Raw genomic sequence first — 13,108 nt, 5'->3', positions numbered from 1 at the left:
GGAGGAATTCGAGATTTTTATCCTGAGAGGGGCGTGCCTAGGGTCCCCTCCCCAGAGCCACGAGGGCCTGGGGATTCCATACCTCGGGCTGTATTTTATTCATGGGGTCTAGGTCCCCCAACTCCAGGCTCCCAGCATCACAGAATGCTGGGGAGTGCCATTGCACCCCCTGCAAGGTAAGCCAGGGACCCTGGACCACCACCTCTGGGCCCCACAGGAACAGCAGTGTTAGGGTGCTGCCACGCTCCTTTCAAATGGTGGTGGGCCTGCCCCCACTCCCATTGCCATTGTGTGGGGGGAGTGGGTGGCCACCACTGTGTGCAAGACTGCCCATGGGAGCGAGCTGGAAAAAGAGACTGCTGGTTTCTGGGGCTGCATGTGGAAGTGCAGGCTGTGCTAGGAGTCAGTGGGGCAGCCAGGGGTGGTCTCCCTGAGCTGTGACCAGAGCACCTCGGGTTGCCCAATCAGAAAGGGCAACCCTGAGAGAGAAAAAACGAAAAAAAAAAAAACACATTGTGTGGCTTCAAAGAAGGCAGTTGTTCCCCCCAGCTTAGCTGGTGAGCTGCTAATAAAATATTCAGAAAAGATAGAGCAGCTGCATTCCCACTTGCATTTTACATTTGTATTTCTATCTGCTATTTAATTGATCGCTTTGTATGTGTTTTTCACTGTTAATGATATGGCTACCTTGTAGTATTCTGCAACCTTTGCCATTGTAAACATTCACGCTCCTTCGGGTCTTGTTTGCACTGTATAAAACTGTACAAATTATTATTATTAAAAATATTATTTAGTTAAAGCTGTTCATGGTTCATTTCTCGTCTTCTCTTTTCTCTGTATTGCCAGAAAAATGTTTTTTATCCGGTCTTCATTCTTTAAGGTCTGGCCCTTGGGTTTTTGTTTCATAAACTTCCGCAATTTTTAACATCAGCCAACGAGATAAACCATCGGCTTTCTAATATGCCTACCGTTCCTGACCACTGTGGAGCCCAGCTAGGGCTACCTCATACTTACAGGAAAGCTGTGATTGACTCCCAAGTGAGACTAACGGAGTTTCAGGGGTGAAGGAAACGGCACAGGTCAAACCAGGCATGACACCATCAACGTCCTCCCTAGTTACAAGGGTAAAGTTTTTATCGTGAAACATTGCCGGGTTAAACAATAAGTTTTATAAGCCTGAGTGGGTATATCTGTTGGTGAAATACCAAATTATTTGTCTCCAAGAGACGTGGGCAATTGATGTTTGTGCCCTGGATGGTAATCAAGTCTATGTATTACCCGCCAAACCCTCCAGGGTGGGTAGGGCCAATAGGGGGTCTCACTGCCTTTATTTCTAACTCTTTCAGGGGGAAGGTGCTCTACACTCTGTTGTGTCCCCGTTTTTTCATTGTGTTATATTGGCTTTGGAACAAGGTTGGGATCTTCTCCTTATCAACTTTTATAACAACGTCTTTGACGGCTTGACATGAACTGTGGTAGATATATGATTAGAGGGAGAAATCGAACGCCTAATTCAGTCACACATAAAGCCACTGGAGATCCTATGGACTGGTGATTTTAATGCTCACCACTGCCCTCTCCTTATGAAGACAAGTTGTGGTCTTGTGGATTCCAGCATGAGTTTTGGAGAATTTTAAACAGGACAGTTATGGTAAAGCCCTGTACCACTTGCTGGTAAAATATAATCGTAAAATGCTATTTGGGGCGGACTCTTGGCTTCTACCATTGATTAAATTTTCACTTCTGAGGCTTTTGAGTGTTCTTTGGGGGACTTTCAGGTTAGACCTAATGGTTTTATTGGCCACGCTTACTTGCTTGTACTATCTGTGGGATAGGGGATACAGGTGGGATTCAGAAAATGCCTTTTTCAGGAAACTTTTAGCTGTCTTTCATGGGTGCTCAACTATACTGTGTGAAGTCAAGCTCTCTATGCCTTATTTTGAAGACATAATGAAAATGGCTCCCCTTTTGTTATAGAGGACAATATGGGTGAGGGATCCTCCTTCGAACCACCTGATTATTAATGATTGTCTGAACCTCTTACTTGCACTTGAGATTCCCTGGCCTGAGCTGTTCCGATCTCCGAATTTGTGTAGTAGATATAATAAAATGTGTTTAAAAAAGAAAATATATATTTGGGTTTGAGTATGGCAAGGAAGGACAATGCTAATCGATCTAAAATCTCTATGTGCCTCTATATGCAGCTTTTGCCACAGAAGGTCCTACAACCATATTTATCTACACTGGAACCTCAGCACTGGTTTGTGCTGACTATGTTCCACTTCAACTATATTCCGTTGATGGTGGGTCACCCTGTAAGGTAAGAACTTCCACCTTGCCCCTGTGATGGGATATCCCCACAGATAACCATGCACATCATGTTTTTCTGTCCGTTTTACACAATTCCTAGGTGTCTCTTTCTCCTCCCACTTCTCAAACTATTTAGTTTTCATCAATGGAAGCCGGCGTTGTTATTTTTGCAGCATCTCCAGACCCCTCTGTTGTGCTATGTGATGTTGTCTTTTATCATGCAGCTATTGAAAATCACGAAAGACACCTCTCTAAAGGTGGTAGTTTTTTTAGTACGATCCTGTTCTCAGTGACCACAGTAATTGCGCTGAATGATTTTATCTTTTTAGAATTGTTTTTTAAGTTTTTATTGTGACTGGATTTGTTATATTTATATGATTTTATTGTATTGATTGATTGTTTTTATGTACTTTTATGCGGAAGAAGTACTGCATAAAAGTTATTGAACCAAACTGTTTTTTATTGATATTTTATCAGGAAATGCGGACATCTGGAAAGTAGCCCTGGATCCTGTTGATCACGGTGGACCATATGTGTTGTATGCAGAGCAGTTCTTCAGAGGGGGAGTCACAAGCATTACACTACAGGATATCTACTTTGGAGATGTTTGGCTTTGTGGTGGCCAAAGTAACATGGAGATGACTGTTTTACAGGTACATCCAATTTTACAGAAAAAAAATGAAATGTGAGATAAAAGGGGAACTCTGACTTAAATTCGCTTTTAAATTATACAGTTCCATGCTTCGCAGTCAACTTCTCCAAGACCATTTTTATACAAAAAGAAAATGTAAATTACCAAACAAAAGTGCTGATTTGTACTTTATCTGAGAAAAAAGGCTCAGGAGTTCTGATTTCTGAAATTACTCTAGCTATGCCAAGCACATGGAAAGTCACACCTCCTCATCTCATGGGATTGGATAGTTTCAAATATTTCTCAATTGAAATGTTAGAACCTGCTTATGCCCGTTTGAGTCACTTTACAGTGCAAGCGAGAGCAGTAGGTAATGCTTTCTAGATTTTTTCCAAAGGGTTCATATACTTCAGAGCATGTGTTTAAATGTCATACACTGTCTTTAGGTCTGCAGAAAGCCAAAGAAAGAAAATATGATTATTTAGCCGTAAGGCATGGAATCCGAACGTTTCCATTCACACATTTATGCTACAGGCAGGATAAACTAAACTAATATATTACTTTACTCTTGATGGGAATATATTATCGAAGTTGACTCTCTCAGTCTAAGAACTAAGTTATAAAATGTATAAGTTTTCCCCATTCATGGTCCAAGAATTTAGCGGTGCCATCACAAATGGTTAACATAGAATTCATTGATTCAGGATACTATTCATGGTGTAATGCACGTGTTTTTTAATGTACGACACCAGAACATTGAGTCCGAGCTTGTACATTCTTGCAACGTTTTTAGGTCGAGCAGGCAAGCGCTCAGACATGTTGTAACCTATCTGTTGGCTTTTAAGCACGCCCACCGCACGCCCATCACTATCACTCGCTCATGGGCTTGCCTTTCACAAATCCTTTGTTATCATTGGTAAACGCTTTATGTTTGTCTCTCGTTGGGGCAGTTTTGTTTCCGCATTGGCCATCGACCCTGTTACATGAATAATTGCACGTTTCCCGATACGTTTGACCATGAGCAAACTTCTTTTTCCTTTTGTGTCTCTCCTTCACGCTCATGGCGGCTGTGGCTTGCTTATGTCATCTGTTTTACTTTTCATTTTCAATTTATGTGGCAAGAAAAGTCCAGTTAGGGATTTGCAACACTATTAGCTCTACCTCAAGCAAACGTGAGACCCATTGCATTGCAGATGCTTGTTTATACTTGTTTTCCTTAAGGAACAAAACAGATACAAAGTGCAATTATAGGAACACATTGATGTTCTTTTATTGTCCATGCAACATGTTCCTCTATTGTAGTCTTAAAAGTATTTACCTTGTCCCAACATATGTTGCCAACATACAGTGTTCTCAAGCTACTCCACGTTGTTGCTAAATAAAAAATCTGTGTCGTCCAATCTGATTTCTATAGTATCCAGTGTCAAATCAGCATTTGTGTGAGTTCTGCTAGTGTGCTCCTTGAATACCCTCAGCTAAACCATTATAGTGTTTCCAGGGTCCTAATATCTTAGGCAATTTCGAGGGTACTTCTTCCCCTCAAATACCACCCCTTCGACTATCATACACTCATCCAGTCAAATGCAGCACCACAGAAGCCAGTACATTCTTTTTATTCGCACTCGGAACACATACATCTCACATCTTCATTTGTTTCATCTTGATTTGCTCAATAAAGGCATTTTGCTTTCTGCGTCACTAAACTGCAAGGGCCCCTACCTACAAAATGTGTGCTCTATTGCGTGCTTTCTAAATCACTATTATGAAGGTTGGCGGCCTGTTGCATTCTTCTTTTAACTTCTTTAGGTGGCTGCAGTACATGGGACCTAGGTGTACAGCTCTGCCAAGTACGCCGCATCTTGTGTTAGACTAATACATTTTCGGTAATGTTCCAGCATCACTCAGGTGCCTGAGAGTATGGCACAAATAATTGCATTTGTCAGGGTTTATGCGTCTGCCCAAATTAAGCTGCGCATTGGATCCTGTCCTGGAGTGACTTGCTAATGCCAACAACCAGGCCCAGATCTCTTTCTCTCTTTATACAGCCTGTTTGTATTTTGCTTTTATTTTTATTTATTTGATATTATGCAGATAAGGCAACACAAACAATGCACATTAAAACACCAATCAATTAAAAATCTATAAATTCACTGCTTAAATGTCAATACTTAACAACATAATTTATTGTGTTAAAATTTCTTATTGTGTTCCACTATCAATCCCTACCCTCCTAGATTAAAATACTTTCCACTTTGTGTGGATTCATATCCAAATACCCACCCAAGGAAAACAGAACACTAAAAGTGACTAGACATTTTCAGATACTATATTTTTCCAATACAGTCAATGCAGAAAAGGAGCTGATGAGCATACCGATAGGGGGAACAAAAGGAGCGATTTGTTTAATCCAATAAATAAAATTGGAGGTTCCCAGTATAAAAGAATTCCAGTCGGATTATATAGCTGTTCTGATAGAATAACAAAATAGTTACCTACACCACAGCATAATCTCATGTCATTACAGTTTAAAATGATCTTCATAAATTCAGGAATGGGTCAGACCTTTTACTTTAACCTTTTCGCTGCTGACTCCCCTCCCCAAAGTGCTAAGCTTTTTGGGGGTATTTGGAATAGTTTGTGCTCAGGCCTCCATATCTTTCTGTCCACATAAGCTATCCACACCAAATTTGCGTCCTTTTTTCCAACATCTTGGGGACTCTAAAGGTACCCAGGGTTTGTGATTCCCCTGGAGGCAACCAAGCAAATAGCCAAAATATGGCAAAATTTTGAGTTTTTGGGGAAAAATAGGAAAAACTTTATCTGGATAAAAGTGTCTGTTTTTTCATGAAAATGCCATTAATGAACATTTTGATGTGCTAAAGTCAACATCTTCTCATCTGTCAGGAACACATGGAGCCGAATCAAAAAACATTTCTTTTTTTTACCAACGTTTTGGCATTTTTCAAAGTGGTAGCCCATTTTTCCAATTTATTGTTTTTCTAGCCTCCTTCCAGTTTTTGGTGCAAACCAGTGTGAAACCCATGGGTGATCCAGGAAATCTATATACTTCACAAAAGTAGAGAGAATTCCACATTCAGAAATGGGTCATATGAGTCGATCCCCCAAGATTTTCATAAAAAACACTAACTGTTGAAGTAAAGAATTATTGAAAAAGAGTAGAAGAAAACAGCCATTTGTGACAATATTTTCATGTGTAAATATTTGTCATAATATCCAATTTACAAAAGCAATACCATTATGTTTGCTAGATCCTTTTGGTTGTGAGGATATAAAGGGTTTGTAGGTTCTCCAAGAACCCAAGAGACCAGTCCCAGCAAATGAGCTGCACCGTACATTGCTTTTTCATTGTTTACTGAGTATAGACCAATTCCTATGGTAGACTATGTACAGTGAAAAATAGGTATCAAGGTAACCTATGTATTTCTGAAATGGGTACAAGATTTGGAGTTTAGGAGCAGTGGGCACCAGATCAATATATATGTGTCCACATTATGCTCTGTTTCCTCCGCTAACCTAGACAATAAATGGACAACATACTCCAGGACTTTATTCACTGATGCCCTCCAGCTTTAAATATTTGTGACATGCTCCATCAGGGTCTGAGGCTGGTGGGAGACTCTCTGAGAATGGTCCAACAACTGTGTTTTATTTATTAACAGGTCACTGACCTCATGCGTGGATGACAATTCAATTAGATCTGAGAAAGCAAATCGTCTTACTTTATTTGGATCCTGGATCACTATTTGTGACTTTTCTTTGAATGCAATATAGAGACTTGAATACCAGTTTATGTCCCTTAGTCTCTAATTACCTGAAAGCATGATGCAAAAAGGCATATCCGTCTCATCAACAAGATCCCCTCCTCCCCTTTATAAATTGTCTAAACATGACTGATCTGCAGGACAGCCAGATTCTCTACTACTCTCAAGTCAATTTCCCCTTGCTTCCTTTCAGGGTCTTTTTCATGACAAACAGGATTCTGATGTTTTATACAGCTAAGTATAGGGCTTTTACTAGGACTGGGGCTGATTGGAGACAGTGCCACAATACCTTCTTGTACAGACCCCTTTCCCCAAAATGTAAATTGGGTACCTGCAACCCAACATAGTGCAATAACTGCATCACTATGCACTTTAATTTCACCATTTTGCTTGGACTAGCACTTAATCGTGGGGTTCCAGTCTTTTCCCCAGTATTGACGGTCCAAGCATGCAATGTCAATGGATGTAGAGGCTGGAAATCCTTTATTGTACTGGGGTCTAACACAACATCTTCCATCAGGCTTCAAATCACCGATGTCCCCTTTTTCATATAGAGTTTGTGTAGATCTTTATCAAATAGTTGGATGAATTTATGGCACATATTCTTTTCATTACTTCAATCCTTCTCACCACTCATGATCTCAAAACAATGGACTTAGGGGGTCAGATGAATGCAGGAAAAACAGTGTGCTGACCATTTGTGCGCTGGCTTTGAGGAATATTATCAAATAGTTTCTCCACAACCGACAGATGAACAACTTGAACTGTGTCAGGCTTCTGTTAGCCTTTATATGTTTTACCATCAAGCCCCTGTGAATCCCACTTTCAGAAAGTATTCGTAATTCCGTTTAGGAAGATTAACCAAATTGTACCGAACTGCAAAAATACGGAGTGTTAAACAAATAATAGAAAGAAAATAAAGCCAAGTATGTACTCTAAGTAGGCCAGTGAGATCACAATACAAATCGGCACAGTTCAAACAAGTCTCTAACTCATTATATTTCTAGTGCCTTTTCAAGGGCACAATAAATAGTAAAGTAGCACAAGAAGAGCACAGAGATGAAAAGGCTCAGTAATTAAATAACAGTTTTTTAAGTCTTGCCCTGAATATCTTGCACTAAGAATTTACTTTCCAAAGTGTGCACTCTTCCAGGATTTCGTTCGTGCACAGCCTAGCCTGGGTCCCCAGCACTCCGTCCTGCAGTGCTCAACCCACTGAGTTGGCCTCCGACGTTGTGGGACCCTCTTTTGTAACTCTGCGTGGACTCCAGTTCACAAATCTTCCAAGTGCCTGTTCAGGTACTTCTGCGGGTGCTGCCTGCTTCTGCGAGGGCTCTCTGAGTTGCTGAGCGGCCCCTCTGTCTCCTCCTCCAAGGGGCAACATCCTGGTCCTTCCTGGTCCTCAGCAGCACCCAAAAACCTCTACCGCGACCCTTGCAGCTAGCAAGGCTTATTTGTGGTATTTCTGCGTGGGAACACTTCTGCAACCTTCATCGCGACGTGGGACATCTGTCTTCCAAAGGAGAAGTTCCTAGTCCTCTTCGTTCTTGCAGAATTCCAAGCTTCGTCCATCTGGAGGCAGCTTCCTTGCACCTTCATATGGGGTTTCCTGGGCTCCTGCCCCGCCCCCTCCCCCTGACACTCTCACAACTATTGGACTTGGTCCCCTTGCCTTGCAGGTCCTCAGGTCCAGAAATCCATTGTCAGTGCACTGCTGGTGTTTGTTGTTCTTGCAGAATGCCCCTATCACGACTATTGTGCTCTCTTGGGGTAGTAGGTGTACTTTACTCCTACTTTTCAGGCTCTTGGGGTGGGGAATCTTGGATACCCTGACTGTTTTCCTACAGTCCCAGCGACCCTCTACAAGCTCCCATAGGTCTGGGGTCTATTCGTGATTCGCATTCTACTTTTGGAGTATATGGTTTGTGTTGCTCCTAGACCTATGTCTGCCTATTGCAACCTATTGTAATTCTACACTGTTTGCATTACTTTTCTGACTCTTATTTACCTATTTGTGGTTTGTGTACTTATAACTTGTGTATATTACTTACCTTCTTACTGAGGGTACTCACTGAGATACTTGTGACATATTGTCATAAAAATAAAGTACCTTTATTTTTAGTAACTCGGTGTATTGTGTTTTCTTATGATATTGTGCATATGATATAAGTGGTATAGTAGGAGCTTTGCATGTCTCCTAGTTCAGCCTAAGCTGCTTTGCCATAGCTACCTTCTATCAGCCTAAGCTGCTAGAAACACCTCTATTCTACTAATAAGGGATAACTGGACCTGACACAAGGTGTAAGTACGTTTGGTACCCTCTACAAGCCAGGCCAGCCTCAAAGGCCTACCAAGCATGCGTCAGAAAAGTCAGCAATGTGTTGATTCCTTACTCGCAAGTGAGGCCATGTGTTGTTTCTTCTCCCGTTGGGTAGGCCATGCATTGTTTTTCTCTCCTGCAGGAGAGTGATGTGGCGATTTTCAGACAGACACATTGAGTTGGGGCAGGTTCATGACGATTTTGATGCCCAGCAATGTTGCGTGTGTAATCCGGCTACACGAGGACAAGAATCTGCGCTGCATGGGGTTTGCGTCGATTTCAGCAGCTGCAAGTGGGTGTTGTGTCGTTTTTCCACCTGCAATGCAGGTGATGTGTTGATTTCCCAGCTGCAATGCAGGTGGTGCCCCAATTTCTCAGCCGCGATGCAGGTGGCGCGTTGTTATTTCAGATGCATTGCAGGTGATGCACTGCTCCTATACATGGATTTCCACCTTGGTTCCACCAGCTTCACCTTTCAAGTGTCCAGAAACAAGATATGGCACCACTTGGTAGGGTAGGAATCTCAGAAGAGAGTCCAGGTGCTGGCATAGAAGGTCTTTGATGGCCCTTAGACTTCAAAATAGGAGGCAAGCTCAGTCTAAGCCCTTGGAGATACTTCACAAACTGGATTATACCACAAAATCCAGTCTTTGCCCTCTTTTAGGCAGAAGCAGCAACTGCAGGCCAACCCAGCAAAGCACATTCACAGGCAAAGGGGCAGTACGCCTCCTCCAGCTCTTCAGCTCTTCTCCTTGGCAGAGGTTCCTCTTGCTTCAAGAAGTAATCTAAAATCTGGGGTTTTGGGACAACTACTTATACCCCTTGTTGCCTTTGAAGTAGGCAAACTTCAGAGGAAAGTCTCTGTTGTTCACAAGTTCCTGCCTTGCCCAGGCCTGTCCCCAGACATACACCAGGGGGTTGGAGACTGCATAGTGTGAGGGCAGGCACAGCCTATTCAGGCGTATGTGTCAGCTCCTTCCTCTACTCTAGCCCAGATGACCCATCAGGAAATTCAGGCTACAACCCAGCTCCCTTTGTGTCACTGTCTAGTGGAAATTCAAATACAGCCCAACAGTCAGTCTGACCCAAGCAGGGAATACACGAGCAGGCAGAGTCACAGAATGGTTTAAGCAAGAAAATCCCCACTTTCTAAAAGTGGCATTTTCAAATTGACAATCTAAAAACCAACTCTACCAAAAGTTGTATTTTTAAATTGTGAGTTCAGAAACACCAAACTCCATTTCTCCATCTGCTCCCAAAGGGAAACTACACTTAAAGGCAGCCTCCATGTTGACCGATGAAGGAGATAGGCCTTGCAACTATGAAAACCAAATTTGGCAGTATTTCACTGTCAGGACGTGTGAAATCACATCAGCCCATGTGCTACCTTTAACGTACTCTGCACCCTGCCCATGGGGTTACGTAGGGCCTACATGTATAAAAAGGGCAGGTTTGGGCCTGGCATGTGGGTACACTTGCTAGGTCGAATAGGCAGTTTAAAACTGCACATGCAGACACTGTGGTGGCAGGTTTGAGCCATGTTTACAGGACTACTTATGTGGATAGCACAACTAGTGCTGCAGGCCCACTGGTAGCATTTGATTTACAGGTCCTAGGCACCTCTAGTGCACTTTACTAGGTACTTGCTAGTAAAACAAATATGCCAGTCATGGAAAAAAAAAACAATTACACGCTCAATTTACACAGGATGCTCTTGCACTTTAGCACTGGTCAGCAGTGGTAAAGTACCCTAAGTACCAAAAGCAGCAAAAACAAAGTCCAGGTCAAAACACAGGAAGCAGAGGAAACACAAGACGTGGGCGACTACACAAAGGATTCCAGGTCTAACACTAATTCCCAACTATAACATCCCTGTAATCTATAGTTCTTTTAGTGAATTTCTATGGGTTTTTTTGTTAAGCAGCTGGGGTTTGGCTGCAAGACTGTCCCATGTGGCCAACCCCCTTCACCCATCCAGCCCCACTCTCTGCATGACCTTCAGCAGTGCGCAGCAAGGGTCTTGGCCAGAGCAAGAACTTAGGATACTTTGTACTTTATGCAAGCAGAACTTCAGCTGGGGCACCTGCTTTGCTTATATTTGTAAGTGCTTCCTGTTGCAATATAATTTCTGTGGAATGAGCATTGGTGCCAGAATGCATCCTGAGCTGCTTACTTATTCAAGGAGAGTCCACAGTCTTGCACAAAATGTCTACTCAACTGGAGTACTTTCTACTGCCTAATTAGTAAGTGCAATCCCATTGGGTAAATGTGTAGTGCATCTCCTACACTAAAGCTGCATAAAGGACCACAAAGTAGTATCTCCAGTGACCTTGTGTGCCTGTTATTTTGGCAATGTGATAATTCCTCGAGCATCTACATACAGAAATCTACGATAACATGAATCCTAATGTGGATAAGTTGATGAGAATACAAAGAGTTGAATCTCTACCAAACAAGGGTACTTTCTCTTAAATATAAGTAGTATGTGCATCTTTGATTGGTGGAGATGTGCTCGTATTCCTCTGCATCAAGAATGCATATCCGAAATCAGCTGGGAAATGCTTTCTGTGGGCTTTTTAGTAAGCAGTCCATCATCCTAGAAAAAAGGTCAGAGGATGTTGCATATCACTAACTGTGAATGTCCAAACAGGTGGGGCTTCTAGATCACCTCACATACTGGTAGTTTTAAAAAGTGAGAATGACCAACTCTTGTGTGTCCTGGGGACAGTAGGGGAAACCTCAAGGCCCCCGTGGTCCCTGCCAGCTCCCCATCTCCTGCGCGAGACTGTATTGTACACAGGGAGCAATTAAAAATGCTCCTCCGTGCATGCAGGAGCAATCCTTTCATCCATTTTTCTGCCTGGAAAGTGGGCAGCAAAACAGATGAAATGTCTGTTCCCAATGAATGGGAGAAATGTTCCTGCTCCCATCTGCTGGGAGCGGACTTAAAGTTTGCTCTTGCTTGGTAGGAGCTGTCAAAGCTCCTGCTAAGTGGAAGCAAATGGCTATCTCCCGAGGGTGGGCACCTCAAGAGATAGTGAGTCGGCCCTGGGGGGTGGCGGTCCCCAAGACCATTAGTGGCTCCAGAAGGGGTGGCGGGGCAACCCCTGCCTTTCAATTTGCACAGGCTGACTCAAGGGAGATGGCTGTCCCCGAGGCAGTCACCAGTAGGTTCTTATAGTAAGGACCTAGTTTCCAGAGGAAAAGCATTTTTTGTTTTGTCAATAACTTTGGCACTGTTTGACGAATCTTCATACAATTTTCAAAACGAGTACGCTGTTCGCTACAGCTGCTGTCTTGAAAGTTATTGGGTGATTCGTCAAGCGGGGGTCAAGAAAAAGGGGGGCGGTCTCAAAACACATTTTTCCAATGCAATTTTCCATAGGAATTTAGATACGACTACAGCCCGAACTGCTAGACAGAATTACACCAAATTTGTCAGATAGCTGGATCTTGGTCCAGAAAGCGTTCTTTTTTGTAGTTTGGTGTACATCTGTTCAGTAGTTTCAGAGATGTTAAAATAAAAAGAAATACAGATATCTAGGGCTGAAGATCCCCAAATATTATATCTTTGATTATATTTTTTATGGCATCATTGATATTATCACTGCAGCATTTGCAATAAAATTATTGATGAGAAAACTATGCATGGTGGGGGCTTGAGTTATAGTTACTTGAAATAACTGTATCTATAACAGCTGAATTTCTGTGCTTTTGTGCGTGTAAATTTAAAACCTAACTATAACGTCCCTTTAACCTTTGTTTTTTTCATGAATTACTAAGGTTTTCTAAATGCTAACTCATAACTGCAATGGTTGCCAATAGATAGTTATATTTAGTTCTGTTATACGTGGACGGAGCGTTTTTTTGGTTTGCTAATAACTTTGGCCCTGTTTGACAAATCTTCACAAAACATTTAAATTAGTTCCTCCACCTCACCTCCTTTTTGAGATGTTTTGGGGTGATCTGTCATGCAGGCGAATGAGAAAAAAGAAGAGGGGGCCAAATGTAAAATCCCCATGCATTTTCCATAGACTTCTTTTGACACAAGTACATCAAAAACTT

General features: G+C 42.3%; 1 protein-coding gene across 1 annotated transcript in view; it reads left to right on the top strand.

The window, feature by feature from the left end:
* The window catches only part of SIAE (sialic acid acetylesterase), a 1,017,559-nt gene that overhangs the window by 372,735 nt on the left and 631,716 nt on the right, over window positions 1-13,108 (top strand). Inside the window, exon 3 of the mRNA XM_069224521.1 lies at window positions 2,788-2,963. Within this exon, the coding sequence (XP_069080622.1) occupies window positions 2,788-2,963 (176 nt within the window). The remainder of the gene's footprint in view (window positions 1-2,787; window positions 2,964-13,108) is intronic.

The sequence above is a fragment of the Pleurodeles waltl genome, chromosome 3_1, assembly GCF_031143425.1.
Source record: "Pleurodeles waltl isolate 20211129_DDA chromosome 3_1, aPleWal1.hap1.20221129, whole genome shotgun sequence".
Lineage (NCBI taxonomy): Eukaryota > Metazoa > Chordata > Amphibia > Caudata > Salamandridae > Pleurodeles > Pleurodeles waltl.
This window is presented reverse-complemented; position numbering and strand designations above follow the sequence as displayed.